This window comes from Symphodus melops (genome assembly GCF_947650265.1).
Source record: "Symphodus melops genome assembly, chromosome: 8".
Taxonomy (NCBI): Eukaryota; Metazoa; Chordata; class Actinopteri; order Labriformes; family Labridae; genus Symphodus; species Symphodus melops.
In genome coordinates, this window is record NC_136698.1 from 24,228,409 (window position 1) to 24,253,905 (window position 25,497).

Sequence of the window (25,497 nt, forward strand, 5' to 3'; positions counted from 1 at the left end):
GTGCAGCCAGGTATGTGTGAGAATCTGGTTTACTTTGTTCTCTGTAACTATTACAAATTAGATATTCATATATTTTAACAGATGTTGAAATAATACATCCACCTGTAACATACATTAATTACATTGTTATGTAATAGACGGTTTGATTCACATGAGAATGATTTGACTGTATTAACAATACAAACAGTGAGTGAAGGGTGATAATGTGTGCCTATAAAAAAATATGAATAAAGATATTCAGTTTTCTAATGTTTGTGTTTCTTGGACAGATGTCTGATTTCTGTCACTTGGACGAAGAACCTTATACCAATAATCTGAGATTACAAACACCTCTGTGTCAGGGATGATTGATCAGACTGCTGAGGATCCTTATCAGCTCATGTACTGTGAGGACCTCATAGAAGACAAAGACCTCACCTCCCACCACAGTTCCTCGTCCAAGGATGACAAGAGCCTATTTTCACTGTCTTCGACCTCCCTCAGCGATTACAGCAGATTCATCTAAATGTCTGTGTGGTCATCTGCTGACTCAGACGTCTCTTAGGAGATCACATTTGACATCAGATCAGAGGTAAGATTTTCATCCTGTGACTACTCCATCAACAAGGGGACTGAAGAAGATTGTGAGCCTACAACACATGGAGTTCTTTTAACCACAGTTGTTCAACATATGTGATTCATATGTAATCATTCACTTATATTGGAAGTCACTCAGTGGCTGAAAAATTCGAAATGCAGTAACTTCAAAAGGAAATCATTCAGGAAAATCAGACTACTAATCAAAAGATAAATGTTAACCTCCAAAACAAATGCAAAATAAATAAATGAATAAATTAAGAGCATGCATCAATTAAAATATATATGATATACAATTCAAAAATATAATAACCTTAAAGTAAAGGGTAAGGCAATGTTTTAACTGAAGTAAACAATAAAAAGATGTCGTGTTAAGGGTCAGTTAAGGGGGGCGGTGTTGATGTCTAGTATCGTGTCACTTTGAAACATGAACCCATGTCGACGGATTGGATACGTCAGCCGATTCTGATTTGCTTTGGTAACCATAAACCACGCCCTCCCCGCGATCCTATTTGCTATCGCCGAAAACATGTCCCGCCTCTCCACAAATTCCACAGCAGATCTCTCCTCTGATTGGTCTGGCGGTTCGAAGAACCAGAGAACAACAAACAAGATAGGGTGAAGACCGTCGGGATGGATGCAGGTAAGCGAGATTTTACAGTAAAATAACATTGTTTTCTCTCTTCATTAGCAAGTTATTCTACCCACAAAAGTATTCACAACATCGCTGTTTCACATTGTGGTCACTAAACTCCTCCTCGGCCGTGGCGGAGTTGTCGGACACATATTGCTTTGTAGCCTCGGTGACGTTAGCCTGCCAAAGTGATGACTAAAGCTAAGAGCTAACAAACATTAGCCTGCTGTTATTGCTGAATGTGGCGGTGTGCCCGCTTTGACAGCTCACTGTACGGCCTGATTACTATCTGGACGAGGTCATGTCATCACATTTGTTAACGTCATGTTGGTCTGTTGGGTTTACTTCCTAATAAAACGCCGTGTGTCCTTGGCTTGACAGTCAATGCTAACGCTGAGTTACGCCCAAAGAAATCCTCTGGGTGGATGCACCATCACTCCAGTTTATTATTTATGCTGCCATTAGCATTTCCAGGAAGGATTATTGTTACGACACATGTAATACAGTATGCATACAGATTATTATAGACTCTTACTTCTTTACAAACTTCCTACTACAGCTCTGAAGCTGTTAATCTCAGCTCTCTGTGTCCAGGATCAAACTTATTAACATTAGTTTGGTATCATTTACTGATACAGCTTTTTGTTTTCTTACTCCCAGACAAGGTAAGTTTATTTTTATAGACACATTTCAACAACAAGACGATTCAAAGTGCTTCACACAAGACATCAAAAAGCATCCTGACAGAGGAAAGGAAAGAAATAAACTTAAGTATAATTCTGTATATTCTTGAATGCTGTTTTATCCATTTATAAAGCTGACTTTGAGCCTGGACTCAACTTTTTAACTGCTGTGAAAAGTCAGCAGGCTGTTTAAGAGATTGCTTCATTGCCTTTTCTTAACATATCTGATAACAGCTAGCTGTATAACAAAGTCTTCTCTCAGTTCTTTATCAAAACCTCTACATCTATATAAATCAAAGTGATGTGATTGTACGTATTATCAGTTTTATGTCCTGTGTTATCAAAAGGCTTCTTCAATGAAGTTACAGAGGAGTCACTTCAGCCATCACAAAACACATCTGTTAGCCTGGTATAGAGTAAAGAACTGGAATCTGTCTCACTCAAATAACAAATAGATAGGTAGATAGATGGATACTTTATCGATCCTGAGGGAAATTCAAGGATGATATTCAAATATTCATCTCTACTAAGTGACAGACTCTTTTGTCTGCAACGAGCTCATAGTGGTGTAAAACAATTAAACCACCAAGTGTTTCCCCTGCAGTCTTTATAAGTCTCTTTTGCCTTTGTCAGATAGAACAGTTGAAGACAGAGACAAGAAATGTTGGGAGGAGAGAGTGCGGGATAACGTGTATCAAAGAGCCAAGGGCGGATTCGAACCCAACGCCGCTGCAAATAGGACAACAGCTGCAGCACGCTGGGCGTGCAACATAAGCGCTTGGCTATCCTGCGCCCCTCCCCTGCAATTTTTTAAACGTGCTCTTGACTCTTGCCTCTTTTTTTTTCTTTTTGCAGCTACCTTGACATACGACACACTTCGCTTTGGAGAGTTTGAAGATTTTCCTGAGACCTCAGAGCCGGTGTGGATCTTAGGAAAAGAGTACAATGCCCTCACAGGTAGGACCGTAAAAAATGCAACATGCATGTGACACAGAGAGGAACGAGTATTTAGCTTTTGAATAACATGTAAGCATTGTGTTCGCTTTTCTCTTCCATGAGTCGTGATACGTTGATTTCTGTTGTCCATGTAGAGAAAGATGAGATTTTATCAGACGTCACTTCCCGACTGTGGTTCACATACAGAAAAAACTTCCCACCCATCGGTAAGTGAAGAGATGTGTAGTTTATTTGATGCTCTTAACTCCACCTGATGATGAGTTTGGAGATTTGACACGTCTTACTACATAAGGGCCGCTCATGCATGATTCTTTAATGTGTTCCAGGCGGGACAGGACCAACATCAGATACAGGATGGGGGTGTATGTTACGGTGCGGCCAGATGATCCTGGGAGAGGCCTTGATGTGTCGACATTTAGGCAGAGGTAAGACAACTTAAAAAACTAATCCCATGAGATTTTTTTCTGCCAGAAAATAAGATGTTTTATGGCACTTACATCTGTCCTCCACTGAGTAACCTTCAGCAAACAAAGCTCGTTTCACACAGACATGATAAGTGACCTTTTGTTCTCAGACTGGAGATGGGCGAAAGGAAAGAAACAAAGAGAAGAGTACATCAGTATTCTCAACGCCTTCATTGACAAAAAAGACAGTTATTATTCCATCCATCAAATTGGTAAGTGTGAAACTTTCACTTGTTTTAATACAATTACATGTTGTGTAATATTGTGATCTTTTTGAATTCTGCAGCTCAAATGGGAGTTGGAGAGGGAAAGCCTATAGGTCAGTGGTATGGACCCAACACAGTCGCCCAGGTTCTAAAGTGAGTACTGGACTACAGATTCAGCAGTAGTTTATTTCAATCTGCGTTTACAAGTTTTATCTTCTTTGACAATAAAAATCATGAAGCCTATCGTAAGGTGGAGGCTGAAGCTTGATATGCTTATGACGCCCACACGGTTTCCAGACCTTACTCAACGAGGCTTCCCTTTAACGTCTACGTTTGAGTGACATCATCACAACGCAGAACAAACAACAGTTTTATGTCTATAAATGTTATATAACTTTGAAAAGGCAACAGTTTCCCCATAATTTATCCAACAGTCCATCAGATGGACAGTCCATTTATCCATCAGTAGTTTGTAAGATTATGAGTCAATAATAACAATCACCAGTCCCTCGTCTGAAGCCAATGTTTTATTCATTTGAATCTATCCACCTGCAGTTTAAAGAAAAGTGGCAGTCATGAACAGCAGTGAGCTCTGCATGTGGTTTGTTTATTTGTTTGTTTGTGGTCTCATTGAACCTCGAATCAGTTTATTACAAACACATTTTAGTTTACATTCAGTGTTTCTAAACTGAACAGTTGTGTGAATCTGTGAGGTTCAACAAATACCATTCCTTCCTCTAAACACTTTCTCTCCACCCATACCTTCATTTTATATGTTCACTGTGCAAAGTTTAAGTCCATGTTGAAAGCTGTTTTCTGTTTCACTGCCTTTGCAGCAAAGGAGCCGTGTTTCGCAGTGCTACAGTGCTAACAGTAGATCAGCATTACAGTGTGACATGAGCAGGAGGAGGTGCTTTGAGAACGATATAATGATGTCTTTATGTCCCACTCTCACAGTGTATGGTTAACACAGTGGACAGTATTCTGTGGGCTGAGGAGGTGATCTGGTTAAAAACACAGTAAAGCATGATGGGAGTTAATGTGGCGTCTTGATTTCAGGAAGCTGGCAGTGTTCGATACGTGGAGCAGACTGGTGGTGCACGTGGCGATGGACAACACTGTGGTCATCGAGGAGATCAGTGAGTGTACATGTAATGAGTGTATCTTTTTTAAATGACTAAAGCAGTTTGAACGTCCCTCCAGTCCGTGTACTCGTGTCTGAACTGATGACTGTTTCTACAGGTCAAAGGTTCAGGGTGAAAACAAAACAAAAGTTCATCCAATAATCATTTGGTTCTAGACAATGTTTCAAAGTGGAAAAGTTTCTATTAGGTTGACGTTTTATATAAATATAAAAACAGCTGTGTAGTTTGTGTCAGTAATTTATTTAGCAGTTGATCTGTTTAAATCTTTCGCTGGCTCAAGTTTACAGTTTAGCAACACAGGACAAGAGCTGGGCCTTATTTTGATCAAGATGTTTATTTATTCATTGTTGTCTTATAATTACCTCACTTCAGAGCGTCTTTGTATGCCCTGGCTGGAAGGAGCCTGTGCTGAACCCGAGGGAGCCGGCGAGCTCAACGGCTGCCTGGAGGGGGCGTGTGCCCTGGCTGAGGAGGACACGGCTCTCTGGAAACCTCTGGTCCTGCTCATCCCTCTCAGGCTGGGCCTGAGTGATATAAATGAGGCCTACATAGAAACCCTGAAGGTACAGTACTTCGCAGTGAAGGCTCCCATTATGTACATTTACTTGAAAGAAGTCACATTGTCAATGAATGAACTCTCATATAACTCTCTTATATCCTCTAATAGAGTCATTGTCCCTGAAAACCCGGTATACGAAATATAAAAACTCATTTCAGTCTTTGACATGTTGAGGAATCTGATATATACAAAAACATCTCTGTGTTCTCGGGTTATATTCAGGTTACCACGACTTTTAATAATCCACTAAACTAAAGTGCTCCTGTGTTTTACTGATAGGCTCAGAATCAATAGATTCATATGTAGAGCTTTTCTTTGATGATAGAATCAAACCATCAGACTCCTTAACAAGTCCAGTAGATGTATTCCCCGTACCTCAGGAATTAGGCCTACAGCTGCCCCGTCAGTGGAGTCAGGTGGCTTTGAAGAAGTCATTGTAATAACTGTTGGCTGTAAAGTACAAACATGTCCTTCTACCAAAGGTTTCTCTCTGTTGGTATATTGTCCATTATGTTGCATAACGTGGTGACTTTTATCAATTACTTGGCCAACTCTGAATGTTTGCACCAAGTGATCAGTTACACTCTTTACATATTTAAAAAAAAATGACCCAGGTGTTCATGAAAATGATTTCCCTAAAAGATTCAGCTCAAGACAACGCCTTACTGCGAGTGACCCAAAAAAAAAGAAAATTCAGGGCGTGAAAGGATGCTGCCAAAGTCAGAGTTTACAACTTATCCGGGGTGCCTGACTCATGTCAGTTTTTGCCTAAAAATACAATTTATTTGGAAGTACGTACATGAGGAACTGGTGGAGAAGAACATAAGGGCAGTGAAGCTGCTCAGGAAATTAACGTCCCAGTAAATCTTCCTGAATATTGTTGAATAGTTAAAACAGTGACTCAGTCTGACTACTTGGAGACATTTTTACCAGGGGACTGGCTGATAAAAAACCCCCCAAAAAAACCAAACATCCGTAAGTCTGTTCCTTCCATGCAGCTCAACCAGAAAACATTTTGTTCTTGGCTGGAAAGGCTGAATGAAAACGGTTCGAGGAAAGTTTTTCAGTGCTCATATTATTTCAATTCTGTGATGAAGCCGGTGGATGATGTGTGGAAATATGGAAGCTTATGAGGGAATAATTGTTATTTATTTTTACTAGCAGTCTTTGCTTTTATGAAGACTTTTCAGCCTGTTTTTGTTGTCAAAGAAATTTCCATCTTAACCTTTGTTTGTGTTTGAAATGACTAGAACATTTATAAACACAGGTACGTGATTTACTATGAGGCAAAGTCAGCTCCAGCTTGAGTAAGATAAACCCTCTCGTCTCTTTCCACAGCAATGCTTCATGCTGCCTCAGTCTCTGGGCGTTATCGGGGGGAAACCCAACAGTGCCCATTACTTCATTGGTTATGTCGGTATGTCTGGTCTCTGTGTTTATGAATTCAACACTGAGCTGTGTACTGCACGCTCATACTCATTATAAGCACATACACAAAGATGATGACACAATTACAAACATGTTTGTGTCCTTGTTTCGTTTAAGGCGAGGAACTCATCTATTTAGACCCACACACCACTCAGCCTGCAGTGGAAACGTGTGAAGACGGACAGGTCCAAGATGAGACGTACCACTGTCAGCACCCGCCCTGTCGCATGCACATCTGTGAACTGGACCCGTCCATCGCAGCAGTAAGAGCACCACGGGGGGGTTTATCTAGTCCAGAGCATTTTATCTTCTCCTAAAACAAAGCCTGCCGTTTCATGCAAGAAGGCTGAACGTGTTAGCAGTCCCTCCGATGTTCAGCGGCTTTTTGTTTTCTGATGTCTGCCAGGGTTTCTTCTGCAGAACAGAGGACGAGTTTGATGACTGGTGTATGCGCATCAGAAGGGTATGTTTCTGTGAAGGCTTCACCTGTGACATGAAGCATCAGTTATCTGTGTGCACCTCATCATTCAATGTTTTCTTCTCTTCTCTAGCTGTCCTGCAAAAGAGGTGGCCTGCCCATGTTTGAACTCGTAGACAGTCAGCCCTCCCATATGGTCATTGTGGACACCCTTAACCTTACTCCTGGTAATTTCCTTTTTAAAGCTCCTGTGCAGCTTTCAAGTGTCCACAGCAGTCGACAACTTTTACACAGTCTAAAAGTTCCTCAAAGAAGCTTCAATTAAAAACATTTAGTCATCTTAAAGTCATTTGATGTTGTACTTGACAGATTTCTCGGACTCGGACAGGCTGGAGCGGTTCTTCGATTCAGAGGATGAAGAGTTTGAGATCCTTTCCCTGTGAGGATCAAACGGACAATGATTCACTGTTCTCGACAAAGTCGGCGAGAGAATCTTCTGTCTCTTCTCTGAGAGGATGAACATTAACTGGAGAACTCTTGTGCCGGTTCAGCTCCAACGGCGTAGTCAGTGTGCATCACACAGCGTTCTTCTCGAAAAAGCCAATGAAAGCGCTCCGCATCCGACATTGAGACCGCCTGGTGGAAGCCGTAGCAGGAGCTCAGGACTAATTCTGTATGCACATCTTCCACATCCATGCGTTTCCATTTGAGTCTTAACACTTTACATGTTTATTCTGAAGTGATATGGTGCCTTTCCCTGACTCCATGATTTTAATTGCCATAACAGTTTTATGTTGTATAGGAACACGTCGGTTCATGATGCCCACGGCTTACGCAGTTTGTCACTACTAACTAAGTTTGTAACAGCCTGTAATGAAACCAAAACGAGTCAACTCAGCAGACATGCTGTATTAATTATTCATGCAAAGTATCCTTGCCAAGTTTAAAACGTACACACATGTTCATTTGAAGATTATTTATTTAATCGATACGCTGTATAGACAGGCGCAAGAACAATAGACATGTATGAGAATTAAAAATGAAATCAGAATCTGATATGTGACCGTTGTTCTTCTCAACTTCAAGAAATAAGAAGTTATATTTCAGCATCAGGCCATTTGTTTATGCATTTATCTCGCAGTGACCGAAATAAAGACACGGTGCAATAACGTGTGGAGAAGAGTATTTGGGTTACGACACAGTTCCTTCTTCAGAGAGCAGCACGGTCACTTCCACAGCTCTCCCAGCTGGACGTTCTGAGCTGAGTTGATGGCGCTCAAGCTGTGCGTCGTGATGTCCTTATGCACGTCGTCAACGCTCTGAGAAGCGTCTATTACCTAGAAGAGACGCATCACAAGCAGGTGTCATCTTCATCATTTTATTAAATCATTAAAAGTCAACACCAGGGCTGAAATCAGTCACAATCTTTTTCTTTTCTTTTTTTTTAAAATTACTTTGGAGCCAGATGTGACCGTGTTTCATTTGAAAGGCAGCATTGTTACCGCCTCACAGGTAGCCATCCTTATTGTTTCTGTTATTTCTAAATTGAATGGCAACATTATTCAGTATTGGAGAATACTTGAAATTGGTGGATGAGAGCATTAACTCATGAGGAAACTGTTAATTGAAGTAAACCTGATTGAGAATGTGTGATTTCATCCAATCAAACTACTCAACTGGTGTTGCCCCCTGCTGGTTGTTAGAGGGGATACACGTGAAGGCACTATTTGAAAACAAGAGACTACAACAACTTCTACATCGAAAAATGACTTTTTGATCAGGAATCCAGATCTGCATCATACCTGCCAGTTGACTGAAGGATCTTTCATCAGGTATTCAAACTTCTGTTGGACTGTTTTCTGGAAAGTACTGGTCTCGTATCTCTCTTCTCCAAACTGACCCCTTTGAGCAGCTTCAGCTGGACTGAGCTGGAGAAACATTACAAGGTCCGGCTTCGGCAGGCCTACATCGGGGTTCTTGCACCAGTCCAGACTGAAACCCTGAAGGAGGTGAAAACATGTAGGTCACAGTTTTTGTTACAGCATGCTTTAAAAGAACAATATCTCTGCTATTTTAATAATCAACAGTATTGAAAACTACCAGAGCTTTTAAAAGAACACTGATCTTCTGTGCTACATTTAACTCAGCATTGCACAAATGTGTTGGCAGAACCAAGAAATGACCAGAAACAGAAATTTTACTCACAGTGCTGTGGTATCAATATTATTTGAGTTTTACCGGCATTATATTTAAGAGTAATATATTTCCAAAATTCCCACGCTTAACTTCCCATGGAAAGTTTCCACCCCTTTGCAACCCTAGAAAAGACTTACTGGCTTGGCACTGGTGAAAGCAACTCCAGAGAAGGCGTAGCGATCTACAACCAGAGAGATGCCTTGCTCCAACTTCTTCTTCATTAGAGGCCTGTGGAAAGAATGAGGGGCGGCTGTGGCTCAGTTGGTAGAGTCGTCGCCCCTCAATCGGAAGGTTGAGGGTTCGATCCCCAGCTCCTGCGAGCAACATGTCCGATGTGTCCTTGGGCAAGACACTTAACCCCAAATTGCTCCCCCTGCTGCATCTGGGGCGTATGAATGTGGCATGAATGGATAGATACTGGATGGGCCACATATCCAGCCCATCTGTGTGAATGGGTGTGAATGGGTAGGTGTAAAAGCGCTTTGAGTAGTCGGAAGACTAGAAAAGCGCTATACAAGCTCAAGTCCATTTACCATTTACCAATGATTTCTATTAGGGTGCATGTGATATGGTGGATACAGTGTCTTCAGGTTAGTAGTTAGTAGTAGTAGTAGCCAGCATCTATCCAATAATTGATTTTTTTGTTTAATCCCAATACCAATTTTAAAAACAGCACTTAAAGCATTACCTGCATTACCTTTTATATTGAGCTGGTACATTATATTGAGCTGGTACACACAATACCAGGAGTTCCTCCAAGTGGAAATTATCTAGTTAGTCAACATCATTACTATTAAAAATAAACGTTTAGGTTAAGTCTATGAATTTGTATACAGCTCGAAGTAAAGCTCTGTTCCAATGTGTGTTTTTAGTCTTACACTAGTTCCCATCTGTTTGCAGAGAAGAGCAGATGCACCGTGTGGTCCTCCAGATCACTTTTCTTCTCCAGGTAGGCGCTTATCAGCTGTCCGATGGTCGTTGTCCTGTCTGCCACAATAAACAGCACGTCAACATGTGGATGCTTCGTGACACATATTTCAACCACGCGAAGAGGTAAAGATCCAGACCAGGAAATCTCATCATCTCCGCCGGGCTCCCGCGCTGCTGCAGCGCCTGGACGAGCTTCGTGCACTGCGTCGTTTTCCCGGCTTTGTCGACTCCCTCCAGCACGATGAGAGCTCCGCGTTTACACGCCATCTCCTCCTGTGCTGATTTGTGCTCCGGTTTCCCTCCAAAACACAAGTCAACACAAGTTTATCAACGCATTTACCCGCTGTTTTTCTGAAGCCAAGCACCAGAACGGAAGTACGTCAGACGTACGTAGGTTTGTTTTGTTTTTATTTTTTTTACGTCCTCGTTCTTCTTCTTCTTCTCTAAACGGGGACGACCATAGACTGTAGTGGTGTGGACTGTAGCTGTTTCCGTTCTACGTCATCTTGGAATTTTGACGTCATTTGCAACCAGAGTAGGGTCCGGCGGGAGGAGCCCTGGCAACACGCCCCGCCCACTTTGCGTACCGCTCTGATTTACGCAGCCCAGCTACACCAAGAACTTAAGAATCTTTACGGAGAGAAATTCATCTACCGACCATAGAGGTGAGTACAAAACCACCATATATTTCAAGTCAAATATCTAAATGTTGTTCATTCAGAAATTAAGAAAATCACACTTTTTATATTAATTATTGAATTTAAACGTTTTTTCGTGTCCTGTATGTCTTGTATATTGCTACTGGATGCCTTGAATTTATTTTTACAGTCTATGCTATATATATATATATATATATATATATATAGAGAGAGAGAGAGAGAGAGAGAGAGAGAGAGAGAGAGAGAGAGAGAGAGACTATAGACTATAGACTATAGACTGACGACGAGGCCTCCTGGCGGTATAAGAGCTAAAACCCCTTTGTTGTTTTAGCTCTTTATTATCCCTTTCATGTTTAGATCATTTTTTATCAGTCCAGAAATATGCAGGAAAGTGAAGTAAAAACCTAGAAGAGGCTATTTCATTCAGATTTTCTCAAATATATATTTTTAAAATGACAGCAGAGATTACATGGGTCGGTCCTGGGTACTTGGTCTCGGGTCTGGGTGTCTTTTGGTAATTTGATTTTCCTTTCAGAAACGGATATTAAAAAACATAAATCATTTTATTTTTTGTTATAGAAAATAAGAATCTAAAATAAATTCAAATTTAAATTTTCTATTTTAGTATTGTAAAACGAACATCAAATAATCACTAGCTTTGAAAATTTGAATTTGAATTTATTTTAGATTATTATTTTCTATAACAAAAAATAAAATCACAGGAAAACAGAAACAAAAAAAAGAGTGAGGCATGGTCACTCTGGCAATTCAGTACCAGTTAGATCCTTTGGAGATGCTACGTTCAAGTTGGCCTGCAAAAATACGTCATCACTTTTGTTCTCTATTGTGTAGATAACTAAGACCAAGTTTTATCAAGAGATAAACCCTTAAAAAGGCTACAGCCATTAACCTGAAAATGAATGTTCTCATCCCATCATGACCATTTGCTTCTCAGTGATTGTCCCATGAAGTAATCTGAAGGACATTCAAATAATGCAGTTACCCACTTTCAATATCTAACTGGACAAAACATGGATTTGGCTAAAAACCATGTATTCAAACCGATTATGTGTGTGTGTGTGTGTGTGTGTGTGTGTGTGTGTGTGTGTGTGTGTGTGTGTGTGTGTGTGTGTGTGTGACAGAGAGCTATGAAATCAAGACAGCTAGTTTTATTGCACAGAAACACAAACAACTGTACATTGGCAGGGACCTTTTTATTGAGATTTGGACTCAAAGTAACAGAGATGTGTCTGACATTTGTAGTAAGAATTATCAAAGAAACTTTGACAAAACCCGAAAATAACGATGCTTATCCTTGTAGTGATTAAACTGCACAAGACTATTATTCATAATAACAACAGATTTATTATGAAACAGTTAGTCATAGTCTGTTCCTTTTAGCATGTTACACTTTGCTCTTATGACAGTGTTTCAGGGCATCTTTCAGTGCAGCTAACACCATGTCAACGTTAGCCTTGCTGCTGTTACATCCCATCAGTCCCACACGCAGCACCTGAAAAGACAAGAACACAACAACAGGGAATTAGGATACACAGAATTTAAGTGATTTCTAGACATAACATTACAAATAAAGAACTGGGTGTGTGGCCCTATTAACTCTTACCAAGCCAACTGATGGTCCAAGCCCTCCAGAAATCTCCAGATTATGTGTTTTCATGATGTATGACGTGATCTCTTTCCAGTCGTATCCATGAGGAGCAACAATAGTGGTCACTGTTGGAAGCCGCGCTGTCTGCAGTAAACATTAAAGTCAGGACTTTGGCATCATGCATGATGTAAATTCTTCCTCATATCATTTATGACACGTTTATATAACTCACCTTTTCTTTAACAAACAGTTTTAGACCCATGCTCTCTAAGCCAGTATGGAAATATTCTGCCACACTTTGATGTCTTTTCCATGAGTTCTCCAGACCCTTAGGTGACAAGAAAAAAAACCATGATCATTTATTACATAAACCATAGCTTAAATGTATGCATGCACATTTTAAAGGCAGTAATCACAGCAATGCTAGCAGCACAGGAGAGGTGCTCTGAGTTATAATGTAAGAAAGTAAAGTGTATTTATATAGCTCTTTTCAAGAACAGGCGTCACAAAGTGCTTCATAATAAATGATGAAGCAGAGACAATAAATTATAGACAGATCAAACCGAGGCTAGTCTGAACAGATGGGTCTTAAGCTGCTTTTTAAAAGTGTCCACAACATTCACTTCTCTCATTTCTGGGGAAAGACAGTTTCAAAATGTACATTTGTAGGTGCCACAACCTTAAAAGTACAGTATCCTTCTTTTTTCAGTCTTGTGTGAGTAACAACATGTGTACAGAGCCATAGTCCTCAAAGCGGGCACCCTGGCAGCTGCTTAACTGCATGTCATCATTCCCCACTGTCACTCTGATTTTCAACTTTATTAACTGTTTTATCTCTAAAATATATACATAAAATGTACCTAAAATGAATTTTTAAAACTGCGATAACTCTGAAGACCTTAAAATAAAGACAAAATACCTCCTCAACAAGGACAGCCAGACTCTCCCTCAGAGAGTAAAATGCAGTCACAGGACCTGTGTGGTGATATCTGTAGAGAATGAATTAAAAAGACAGAAATATGTTCAGAATTTGTAGAAAATATGGCGTACATTTAAAAATGTAATGTTCTTACACTCTTGAGGGTTTGCCGTCACATCCCCAGTAGTTTGCAAGCCAACCCAAATCCAAGAAGAATGACACAGGCTTTGTTCTCCTGTTAAATATCTTCTGGCTGTAGAAAGATTCATCCTTTAAATACTTGCATCTGAAGTGTAGACAAACTGTAACTGTGACTTTTCTATGAATTTCTCACCATGCTCTTTCACTGAACGAGATAGGAGCTGTACCTGGAGGAGCGTTCAGAACTTTTTGGGAGCCTGTGTATAGGATGTCTATCTCTGCAAATACAAAAGTCAAAAAAGATAACGCACTACAGTAAATGATGTCATTAGTAGTTAACTTGAAACATCGAGCAGGTTTTAATTCTCAACCTTGCTGGTCCATGTACAGAGGAGCTCCACCTATTGATGCCACAGAGTCAACAAGAAACAAGCAGTTATACCTGTAGAAAAAAAAACACAATACAGATCATCACTTCCCTTATTATCACTGATATGATTAAGATGAGTGAATGGTGTGTCTTACTTATGGCACAGCTGTCCAATGCCGTCTAAAGGATGCAGGACTCCTGTCGAAGACTCTCCATGTGCGACGAAGAACACCGCTGGTCTGTGTTTTGATAAGGCCTTCGATGAGAAAATAGTTTACTCATGAAACAGTAGTTGTCACAAATAATTTGAGAAATCTGATGATTAAAAAAAACCAGAGTAATACCTTTTCAATGTCTGCATTGGATAAGAATCCACCAGGGGGCGCCACTACTGTATTCACTCTGGCCCCTTTTAGATTGAAGTGCATTAAAGTGCATGAGGATAAAATAACCTCAGAAAACATTTTTAACCTTTTACTTACTGCTCATTTAAAGAAAGAAGAGTGGCAACATTTTCTTGATGTTATTATTGGTACAATTTTACAATTATTGGCATTTTCAAGAGGATACCTCTTTAGCTTCTATCAACGTGTGATTTGGTTTTTGGATTTTTAGTTTTATTAGAAACCAGTTTTGTTCTCAGTTGAGAGGAACAGAGAGAATAAATTAACCTTTGTTGCTTTTGATATTTTAAAAAACAAGTCTTACCAATCCTTTCAGCCATTTCTGCTGCTCGTTCACCCCATATGCCGTTGACTGCGGTCAGCACGCTCTCCCCGGCCTCTACTGTGTTGAAGATAGCACACTCCATGGCAGTGTGTCCAGTGCCACTCACTGCTAATGTCATGTTGTTCTGAGTTTGAAACATGTACTGGATTCCACTTTTAATGTCGTTCATGATCTGTAACATAAAATAAGCACATGTTGGTTAAAGGTTTGAATAGAAAGATATTATTTTGTAATTCCATCCTGTTCCATGTCCTTCTGTAATTCACAGACTGACAAACAGGTTAGTTTAAACACTGGAGCTCACCGGTGTGTGAATTATTTTAATATTGGGGATATATAGGGTGATATAGGGTGGAAATGAGCCGCAGGTCAGATTTGGGAACAATAGCGTCTGTGCATAGGGTGCGAATTCACTGTTAGGCCACCAGCGGCCCACAAAACTGTAACTTAGTCCTATACGCACATTTCTTAAATTAACTTTTATTTGGTTTCGTGAATATCTAGTTTAAACGATTGTAAAACACGATTGATATCATTTAATGTTTTGCCCCTTGCCTCATCCTCAATCATTATAACTACATCCCTCATCCTTGAATGTGAATTAAGTTTCCAATTACACTTTGCAGCTTCCGTTTTAAGTCACTGAAAGGTAACATGTCCGTCAAATAAGTTACAACAAATGAAGTCCTTTGTTTTTGTACATTTCAGCTTTTTAATGAGAAACTAAAAAGTACAGCACTTAAACCAGCATCATATGTGATGTCTATTCTAACAGTAAATGTCTACAGTAACTGCAGCACATGTTATTTAGTGTTGGATGATGAACTGATATGAAAGTGACAAAACTCTGTTTGATGGAAAAATATATATACTTGTTGAAATACACAAATATTCTCTGCAAAACATGCTTTCAATGTGAATATTTATAATTGCAGATTCATCCTTATGAGAGATTAATATTATCATTTACTGTACTATTTTATTACTGTTTCTGATGCTTGCACATGTGAAAGGCATTTTAAAGCTTCAGTTGCTTTAATAGTATTTGACATTGTGTTGGGTAATATACAATATATACATACATACTTACTCACACGTGTATGTGTGTATATATATATATATATATATATATATATATATATATATATATATATATACACACACATACATACATACTTACACACGTGTGTGTGTATGTGTATATATATGTGTATGTGTATATATGTATGTGTGTGTGTGTGTGTATACCATAGACTGTATACACACACACACACACACACACACATTTATATGTATATATATATATATATATATATATATATACTTACACACACATGTTCACCACCTTATATGCCTCTATGCCTTTCTTCTCTGATGGGCCCACTGCCCAACAGAACTGTAGTATTGCTTAATATGTAAATGATGTAATCTGAAACTTGTTTCAGTGTAACTTGTTGTGTGTGTGTGTGTGTGTGTGTGTGTGTGTGTGTGTATATATATATATATATATACACTTAATCAAAACTGCATGGATATTTAAAAAGACACATTAATTCAATCATCCTACAATAGACAGTTTGTATATTTTGATATTGAGCTTTCCATAACTTCTAAAGTGTCTATCTGTACATTTCTACAGTAAAATGTAAAATGGTAACTTTATTCATCTTGTGCTTCTCCTCCTTACAGCACTGCTTAACGTGTTGGACCACTGAGTTACCTCAAATATCTCTGGATGCATGTGTCCAATGACAGGATTGGCTCCTGCCTCTAGGATCCTTGGGGGAACGTTGGAAGGTCCTGGTCCAAACATGTGACGATAAGGAACGACCAATGGTTTCTGCAGACATTTTGGTGGCGGTACAGAGATGGACGACATATTCCCAGCTGTGTGGCAAAGCAGTGAAAGCACTGAGACCTCTCGTCTGTCTGACCGGTGAGATCCTCAGGTCAGAAGTCTGTCACAACATTTGTAGCTTTGTTCTCTGTCTCTTTCTGTCAACACTTTCTTTGCACAGGGAGCCCGGCTAGTTTTAAAGATACGAAGGTCGCTCACCTGAATTCAGGTGTTAATTATTGACCACAGACTCACCAGAGAATCAAGCTGAAGTGTTACAGCTCTACACTTTATCCCCTGGCTGTGAACATTTGTATGAAATTATGTGATTCTACGGGAAGTAAATAATGTTAAGATTGTTCTGTTTTTGCCCAGGTTCTTTACTGAGAGGATTATTGAAAATAGTAAACAGAAACTATGATGCAGTTATAAGGAGCAGGAGGGGTCTGCAGTGAGAAGAGTCTGCAACAAATAAAGCATTTTTTAAAAACACTTTCTGTCTTAAGATCCATTTTTATTACAGTATGTGTCTTATTAACGTTCAGTAAAGAGCTGTTTGCAGTGATATTTCACAGAATTTCAAAACAGATGACTAAAGATAAAAACTAAATAGATAAATAAAATGTACAGGAAGAAAAATATATGCATAACTTATACACCATGAGTAGGCTACACTGGTATTAAATTCATGCACACTAATGAACAAAGCAGACTTTATTTTTCCCCAATTCAAAAAATTAAGTGCTTGAATGACATATTTATTTATATTTGTGAAAACCATCATGACCATAAATGAGTCAGTCACTTCCTTTTTAGACAAAGTGGAAAGGAAATGTAAATGTATATTTCAGGATAAATCCACCAACTTGTTTACAGTTTTCATTATTAATCATCTGAATATTGTACAGAAGTAGCATCACGGTATGACCTATTTAATTTGTTCACAGATGTTTTGATAATAATAATAATAATAATAATAATATCATGGTTGTTTTACATTAATTCTTGTTTTAATTGTGATTTTTCTCTCGTGTTTCTGTGTGTTAATGTTTCCTCGTGTAGCGTCAATGTGTTGTTTACTTTTTTGTGTTTCCTGTTTTATTTTGTAATGTCTTCTCCTTGTGCCTCTTTGAGTTGTGTCACATTCTTCAGTTCTCTTTTACTTTGTAGTTCTCAGTGTTGTCTGGTTTCCTGCCTCTCTGTTTCCCTCCCGTCCTGATTACCCTGATTGTCCTCACCTGTCTCATTAGTCTCACCTGTGTTTGATTACCCCCTGTGTTTATTTCCAGTGTTTCTCATCCTTTGTATCAGTTCATTGTAGGTTGTTATTTGTACCTGGCGAATGTGTAGTTGCCAGTATGTCCAGTGTTCCTGTCGTTTTACCGTTTTGGATTTTGAGAAGTAAGCCTGGTTTTTGCATTTTTAATTTAAATAAATCATTTTTTGTTCCTGTGATTGGTTCCTCCTCTCTGTCTTTCGTCGCACCTTGACAAATACAGCAGAATAAATGAACACAAAATCATTGATTGCGTATCCTTCTAAAGGAGATCATTTCTTGTGAGTAGAAAAGTGTTCCTTTATGCATAAAAGTATTTAAGTTGGACTTTGAAGAGGCTGATTTTTATCTAGCTCTTTTTTGTGTTATTGCATAAAAAGGTAAGATTTTATTTTGGAGAAAAGAAGGCTTAAAAATGAATAGGCAAAAGCAGAATCAGAAACGTATTGTTTTTGGACTGAATAATAAAATTAAAGCCTTAGACCATTTATGACCAAGCTGTTAAGAAGGTAATAATGATACATTTTTATCATAACTTTTACACTTTGTCAGTCTGTGTGATTTTTGAGCAGAGGACTTGAGATCGGTCGAATTTTGTGTTAAACACAGGATGATGATTTAGGAGTGTCTCAATCTTAAGGACTACACCCCCAGATATTCAAAAAATGAGCAATTAAAAGCTATAAAGGGAGTTAATAATTTGAACCAGCATGTCTTGATCGTCTTCCCAGTTCTATAACAAAGTATAGACAATAAAAACTAATGAAAATCATTTGTTCAGTGTGAGAGAAATTAGTAAAATCATGTGAGGCACTCATCTCACACAGAAACTTAAATTTATTGCAGCTTATTGTCTTTCCTCTTCACAGTTGGGCTTGATTTCTCCTCTGAGGGATGAGGAGGTGTTTCCCCAGAGGCTCCGGGCAGAAGGAGCCATCTCTGTACACCAGACGCCCCCTGACGATGGTGCAACACACAACGCCTTGCAGTGCGACACCAAGGTACGGAGTTACCTACACACAGAAACACACACAGATCATAAGCTTCAAAGACTTAAAAATAAAAGCTCCTCATGGTACATCCATTTGCACATATCAGATTTACCTTGTTCTTATGATGAACATTTGCTTCTTCGATCTGTGAAGCATGACAGAATGTGTTTGAATATCAACAGAGTTTTATGGGTTTCTTTATAACAAAAGATTCAAGAGATTCTTTATACAAACTTTGAATTCTCGCTCGGGGTCCCATATGACGAGGTCAGCATCATAGCCGGGGGCGAGGCTGCCCTTCTGGTGGTCCAGAGAACACAGCTGGGCTGTTTTCCGGCTAAGGAGTCTCACCACGTCACTCAGCTGAAAGCCTCTCTTACTGGCTGAAGTCCAGAACAAAGGCAGGCCTGACAATGATTCAAATGGGTGGAGTGGTTAAACAGGTCTGACACCATCAAATATTTAAGAAGCTTTCCTCTCCTGCGAGCATTATTCATCTGTGAATGCACAATCACATCGTGAAGTGTCATGATTATATGAGGTCAAACACTGTGGATAAGTGTCAGTCTTTGTTTGGTCAGACTTTGACCATTTCTTCTCTCTCACTGCGGCCTAACAGTAAATGATTGTTCTGGCACTCAGCTTCTGTTTACCTCCGTGTGAACTTTGCTCAGTTTGTGAGATTTCCAGAGGGGATTATGTTTTGGAGGAGGGAAAAGAGGAAACAACAAATCCATCTTAAAAAGAAAAAGCTGCATATAAATTCCCTGATATGTTGCACAGGCTGGATTTAAAGTAAAGGACTTTAAGAGAGAGTCTCTTTCAGCCCAACACAAGACAGGATTTGTCATCTTAAGAGACATCCTGGAGCTTTCTATAGACAGGAATAATGTGAGAACTGCCATGACTCTGAAACATCAGCCATGGAAACTTTGTTGTGATGTTAACTGTGACGTTTATGCTCTTTAGAAAGTAAAAAAATTTAAACATTTTTAACATTTAAAATCCACTCCTCGTTAAATGTGTAATTTACTGAGTTAAATCAGGGACCCATATCACAATTAAATGAACAATTGAAATGTATGAGTCAAGATCAAAGCAGGGTAGTGTCACCTAACATGCACATGCAGGTAAACTGAAAATGAGAAATCTGTCTTTTTTTTTGTGGATGGTGTATTTGTGTTTGTGGTACATGTTGTCAAATTAAAGCAATAAACTCCTTGTTGTGCTTAAGTGACTGAGACATTTATTCTGCAGAGTCATGCCGTCCTCCAATAATCTGCCTCTAATTAAAATGATAAACATCATGCAGGCCAAAAGGTTTTTAAATGCATGCGTCTTTGAAAACATACTCTGCACTTATCATATATCGAGTGTTGACACTTCAAGTGTAGTTTTGTAGCTTTTCATTAGTATAAGCAAAGATTAGGACTTAATATCAAAGCTTAGATGGCTGTTAGTTTGCAACAGGCCAACAGCCACATCAGATGACAGTGCTGTTGCTGGAAGAACAAGACCTTTTCATCCTGAAATTCACCATCTCAGGCTCCGGTACTCAAATGCTGGTGGCTGCTGCTTATTGTCTTTTTGTGTTTCATGGTACAGCATGGTGCAGCTGCAAATGATCCTGTTCCTGCAGGATCAGTGCAGGTAATTGGAGTAGCATGTAGCCAGCAATGTCTTAAGACTGTTTCAAATTAGATGTGCAGTCTTTAACTTTGTATTACTAAGTACTTTAGCAGCAAAAACTACGAAATTGGTATTAAACAATATGGGGCAGATGATTCCAGTGCACGTTTTAACTGCATGGCTTACTGCAGACTAAAATTTTGTAGATTTTAAAATGAACAGATATTCTAATGGGCAAAGAAGTGCAGCCTTGGATAGATAAGCAACAGCTTTCCTGGTCAGTATTTCATGAACTGAGGAACCGTTGCATCTGGGGATTACATTTTCTATCAACACTGAATGGACATCCCCATCAAACTTCAAAGAACAATGTATGTTACCAAACTGTAGAGACGAAATTCCTCCCCAAGCCTGAGTGAAGTCTCCACTCTCCAGTTTCTTCAGATCAGGGGTGCAGGGGGAATGATCGGACACCACCATGTCAATCTGTCCAGCTTTAAGGGCGGACCATAACTGCTCCTGTAGGGACAAAATCAATCTTCAATTAAGCTAGCATAGATCAGTTTTGTGTTCACGCTATAATAAACAGTCAGGTATTTATTAGCTTTTTTTGTACCTGGTTCATAGATCCTCTGATTGGGGGGCAGCACTTGAACTGAGTAGCCCCTGAAGGTATATTCTCTGCACACAGGCTGAGGTAGTGGTGGGTGGTCTCCACTGTGAGGGGGGCTCCAGCCTGTCGGGCTTCCTGGATCAGTTTTAACGGCTTTGCAGAGGACAAGTGAACGATATGGCACCTCACTCTGGAGCAGAGAGCATTAGCTGATTGTGGCATCATGCTACGAACACATCTTAATCAAAACACATCAATCCACTCGGAGAAAGAGGTCGATTGTAAACACGCTAATGTTCTTACTGGTACTGGAGGCAGAGCTCTGTGACCGTTTGAATTGCCTCGACTTCCATTACATCAGGCCTGGACTGCAGAAAGGTGGAGTACTGACAGGGGTCTAACATGGTAGGGATGTAGGCAGAAATATATCAACAATTATTAGTTGAAAGGGAGTATTTAAGAAATATTAGTGTAACACTGATATACTTAGAAATTTGATTAGAAGATCATAAAAGCTTAAATCTTGTTTTGAATGGTCCTTTTGGATTAAACCCTTTTTAGAGTATTGTGAGCTGTATACAAATACAATATTATAGGCCTGTACCTATTCATGCTTATATGATCATATACGCTGCTATAGATGAAGTTTTTTGGAAAAACCAACCCAGGCCAGGCCAAAGCCCGTATGGAGCTCTTAGCAGAATTTGATCCCTGCCCCCCTCAGGTCGATGCTACCAATACTATTGACTGTTGTAAATGTTTGACAAATAAGGTTTCTCACCAGAAACCGATGAGGCAACATTGCAGCAAGGTACTGTATCTTGCACGGTAGCTATTCAGCCTCCTCGGTGGCTCATTTTCGATGATTATTGTTTTTATATGTTTTTATATGCGTGTTGCTGTATGTTTGTGTTTATCAATTGGACCCTGAGTCTTTCAATAAATAATAATAATAATAATAATAATTATTGTTATTATTATTATTATATAAATTATCTTAAAAAAGCCTTTCAAATTCTAATTCAGAAATTTCAAGCACCCACAGGAGATCCTTCTGCTTCGTCACTACAAGCAGGCACTTGGTTAGCTTTTGTGTTGGGCAGCCGCTGTAATCAGATCACGAGCCTTGGCAACATTAGAAAGGATTTTTAATGACTGCTAAGGCTAAGTTTTATACATGATTTGTTTTTCAAGGTTATAATAGCAGAGAGGAACATTTTCTAAGATTAAATTATTTGATTCTCTCCAAATACAAATCTGTTTGCTTTATGAAGTTTAAAAAAATTCCACTCTTAAAGTCAAAATATCTTGATATTTGGGTATAAATTTCATTTCATTACATTCAAACTCCCAGCCATAAAAGTTTAACACATGCTCAATCGAGACCACTACAAGTTAAAGGAATGACACAACACAACAGTGAGATTATTGATCATTACCGCCATTTTCTGCTGATGTTTGCTGAACTTCTCTTTCTGCATGAAACTAAAGGAGACAGAGCAAAAGATTCTTCAGTCATGTTACCAAATGTGGTTTTGATTAACCCCATTTGTATGAAAGATGTTGTCGTTGGTCAGTTACCAGCAGGACACTTCCTGTGCCTTGCAGCTGCTTCATGGCTGAGTGGAGATCACTGTCGGTCACATGGGGGAACTCGTCCACCCCACTGTGGATGAGGAAGCACTTAAAGCCGGCCACACCGGCCTGGATCATCGGCCGAAGCTCGAGCTAATAAGATGACATCAGTTATTTGATTTGCTTATAGCCTGACACCATTTAGAATGAATTTATGTTGTCCAGGCTGTTCCACTGTAATCTCTGTGATTGACTGGTGACTTCTCCAGGCTTTATACACTCCCTGGCACATGACAGCTTGTATTAGCTTCAGTCCCCCCAATGACATGTTGAGGGGCATAGATAGATGGATGTTGCACTGTACCTGGTTGCCAGGAATCACACCTCCCCAGAAGGCCGTGTCCACAAAACACTGTCCTGTAGCTTCCTGCTGCTTCTCATGAAAATTCCCAAGCGTAGTGGTTGGAGGGATGCTGTTTCTGTGGAGATAAAAAAAAAAAAGCTTGAAATATATAATGTTTGGTTGTAATATAAAATCAATACTTGCAAGTTAAACTCTAAAGAGATCTTGACCCCAACTTGAAAAAGTAAAGATAAGCTAGTGTGCCGTCCTGAGCAGCTCGTTGGTTGTCAACGGTGTTGTCATGATTTGGTCTTGTTTAGTTGTATATTTTTACAGTTAGGATGTTTATTTCTTGTCTTATCTTGATGTTTCCTACTCTGGTCTAGTTTGGTGTTTTGACTTCTGTGCTTTCTACTTTATTATTTTGTTTATTTTGTAACTTCAAGTCCTAGTGTTTCTTAGCGCTCTTGTGTGTTTTTGTTGGACTCTTGAGTTTAAGTGTCTTCAGTTTTTAATGATTTAGTTTGTAGTCTCCTTAGTGTTTCTTGTATGTTACTCCTGCCTTCGCGTATTTCCCTCCTGTCTTCATTACCCTGATTTTCCTCACCTCTGTATTGTTAGTCTAAACTGTTTTGATTACCTGTGTCTATTTAGTCTCTGTGTTTCTTCCTATCTGTGTCAGATCATCCAGTTCCCTGTTTGTCCACTACGGTGAGGCGTTTGCATCACCAAACTACAATGGGCTACTTTTACTCTATTCCCACTGTTTCAGTTTAATATGGATTTGTATATTGGCATTTCCCCCTTGGGAAACTGAAAAAGGACACTTGCTGTGTGTGCAAAATGCAACATATTAATTGCATGCTGCTTTATGAAGTGATCTGTGACTTTCCTGGAGCTGTTTGGAAATACAGCAGGTCCTGTTATTATGATAGTTGGGCTAGCAAAGCATACGCCTTGAGAACAACATTAATAGCCTACCTAAAGGACAATGCTAAAGACGAAAACAACAAAGCAGGTAATGTACTTAAGTGTAGTGAAAAAGGTTCAAGTATGGATTTTATTAATATTAATACACTGACTGCATTTTGTGTCATCATCACCGACAATACAAAGGATGTAGCACCTATTTCTTCTTTTCAATGGCTGCCAACTGGAGGCAGAGAGACATTTTTGAAAATAAATTTCATCACCTCTATTTAAAAAAAAAAAAAACATAACCGTCAAGCTCACAGTTTGTTCTTCAGTGGTATATAATCAGGTCTAGTAACGTACACCTCCTGCTCTGAGAGGCCATGTTATTTAACATGTTTTGTACTGTGCAACCTTTGCTGTCCACCAGTGACCTTGCATGTTGTTGGGTGCTGATTGATTTTATCGGAGGGTCTCGAACTTACAGCGGCATGTCCACAATGGTTGTCACCCCCCCTGCTGCAGCAGCCCTGGTGGCGGTCCAGAAACCCTCCCAGGAGGTGCGGCCAGGTTCATTCACATGGACGTGACAGTCTACAACACCTGGCATCACCACACTGTCGCCCACATCCAACACCTGCTGTCACAGGTGGGATAAGATAACACTGTTTAATGCCCATAAATATCAGGTTAAATCAGTGCATTTGCTCTTATTAACAAATATGATTATCTTCATCTTAGCCAGCTTACCTCACATGCATCAGCCCCAGAAAGGCCCCTGTCTGAGAGTATCTCATAGATTTTCCCATCTTTAATTATGATGATGGCAGGCTTGACTTGCTCACCAATCAGCACCCGTTGACTCCTCACGGCTCTAACCGTTGATCCGAGCTCCATGTCTGTCTTTAAAGAGAGTTAATGAATACAAAAGACTCTCCTGCCTCTGCTTGCACACTTCAGATATGATTGTGTCAGTGTTCTACTGCTGAGGTTCAACCCTCTGCTTTCACGGGTCAAAAGATCAGCATTTGTTGACTTTGCTCGTCTGTGTGCATATGCAAGCTTGCACAGACGTTTTATTTGTACTTATGTAAACACTTTGAAAGTCATAATTTGCATATAAGAATTGAACTAATAATGTTTTGGTAAAATATGTTTATCAATCAAATCATATGTGGTGAACATTGACATAAATAAATCACAATGACAAACAGGGCAAAATGAAATACAACACAGACACGAGCCTAAACACAAAAAGGGTTTGGGAGTCGCGTATTATTCTACTTTTTCAAGTTTAAAAAAGTTTCAGAGCTTCCCAAAGCATGCCTGTGAAGTTTGTTCTAAATCCACTCTGATCCTGTATTTGATCATGACTGTAAACCCTTCTATTTCAGCCCGGCTCAGAACAGGTCCTGAATGATTGCACTTGGGTCTTTTTGAGCCCAAGATATCTTCTGCTTCTGATTGGAGACAAAAGCCTGATAGATTATTTTCCATTACCTCAGTAATTTAGAAGTTTATGGGAACTGAGGTGTTAAAATACAGGAAGGAGGCTAATTTGTACTAAATAGAACATTTAAAAGCTACTTAATCAGTCTAGATCTGATTATCATGTTAGCTTCCAGCTGAGATTTTAATTCTATTTTTAAACAGAATTGGAAATGTAGATTTTGTCCGCCACTGACGGCAACTGTGTA

The 25,497-nt window shown here is 39.4% G+C and overlaps 4 protein-coding genes across 5 annotated transcripts; 1 reads left to right on the forward strand and 3 right to left on the reverse strand.

Moving 5' to 3' along the window:
• The first annotated feature begins 1,108 nt into the window (after window positions 1–1,108).
• On the forward strand, window positions 1,109–8,126 carry atg4b (autophagy related 4B, cysteine peptidase). Its single transcript, XM_079350114.1, has 13 exons — window positions 1,109–1,219; window positions 2,749–2,850; window positions 2,985–3,056; window positions 3,177–3,275; window positions 3,425–3,526; window positions 3,601–3,673; window positions 4,580–4,659; window positions 5,038–5,228; window positions 6,563–6,641; window positions 6,770–6,915; window positions 7,059–7,115; window positions 7,204–7,297; window positions 7,440–8,126. The coding sequence occupies exons 1-13, from the start codon at window positions 1,210–1,212 to the stop codon at window positions 7,511–7,513; spliced, it is 1,179 nt and encodes a 392-aa protein (XP_079206240.1). The 5' UTR covers window positions 1,109–1,209; the 3' UTR covers window positions 7,514–8,126.
• Window positions 8,032–10,552, reverse strand: dtymk (deoxythymidylate kinase (thymidylate kinase)). The gene is made up of 5 exons (XM_079350115.1): window positions 10,334–10,552; window positions 10,145–10,253; window positions 9,404–9,494; window positions 8,873–9,070; window positions 8,032–8,407 (listed from the first exon to the last, which is right to left on the reverse strand). Exons 1-5 carry the CDS (start codon window positions 10,461–10,463, stop codon window positions 8,297–8,299), a joined length of 639 nt encoding a protein of 212 aa, XP_079206241.1. The 5' UTR covers window positions 10,464–10,552; the 3' UTR covers window positions 8,032–8,296.
• Window positions 10,553–12,247: 1,695 nt separating this feature from the next.
• On the reverse strand, window positions 12,248–16,608 carry agxta (alanine--glyoxylate and serine--pyruvate aminotransferase a). 2 transcript variants are annotated; one of them, XM_079351377.1, is made up of 11 exons: window positions 16,344–16,608; window positions 14,603–14,795; window positions 14,239–14,303; window positions 14,050–14,138; window positions 13,896–13,966; window positions 13,718–13,802; window positions 13,538–13,636; window positions 13,384–13,453; window positions 12,697–12,792; window positions 12,480–12,608; window positions 12,248–12,368 (listed from the first exon to the last, which is right to left on the reverse strand). In XM_079351377.1, exons 1-11 carry the CDS (start codon window positions 16,500–16,502, stop codon window positions 12,261–12,263), a joined length of 1,164 nt encoding a protein of 387 aa, XP_079207503.1. In that variant the 5' UTR covers window positions 16,503–16,608; the 3' UTR covers window positions 12,248–12,260. The 2 variants fall into 2 exon arrangements, with proteins under 2 accessions (XP_079207503.1, XP_079207502.1); XM_079351376.1 differs by having other exon boundaries at window positions 14,050–14,150.
• A 1,947-nt stretch (window positions 16,609–18,555) lies between these two features.
• On the reverse strand, window positions 18,556–24,732 carry LOC306828752 (allantoinase, mitochondrial). Its single transcript, XM_079351375.1, has 11 exons — window positions 24,551–24,732; window positions 24,286–24,440; window positions 22,910–23,024; window positions 22,552–22,698; window positions 22,410–22,455; window positions 21,274–21,367; window positions 20,974–21,160; window positions 20,738–20,876; window positions 18,963–19,135; window positions 18,841–18,873; window positions 18,556–18,749 (listed from the first exon to the last, which is right to left on the reverse strand). The coding sequence occupies exons 1-11, from the start codon at window positions 24,695–24,697 to the stop codon at window positions 18,600–18,602; spliced, it is 1,386 nt and encodes a 461-aa protein (XP_079207501.1). The 5' UTR covers window positions 24,698–24,732; the 3' UTR covers window positions 18,556–18,599.
• Between the last annotated feature and the right edge of the window lie 765 nt (window positions 24,733–25,497).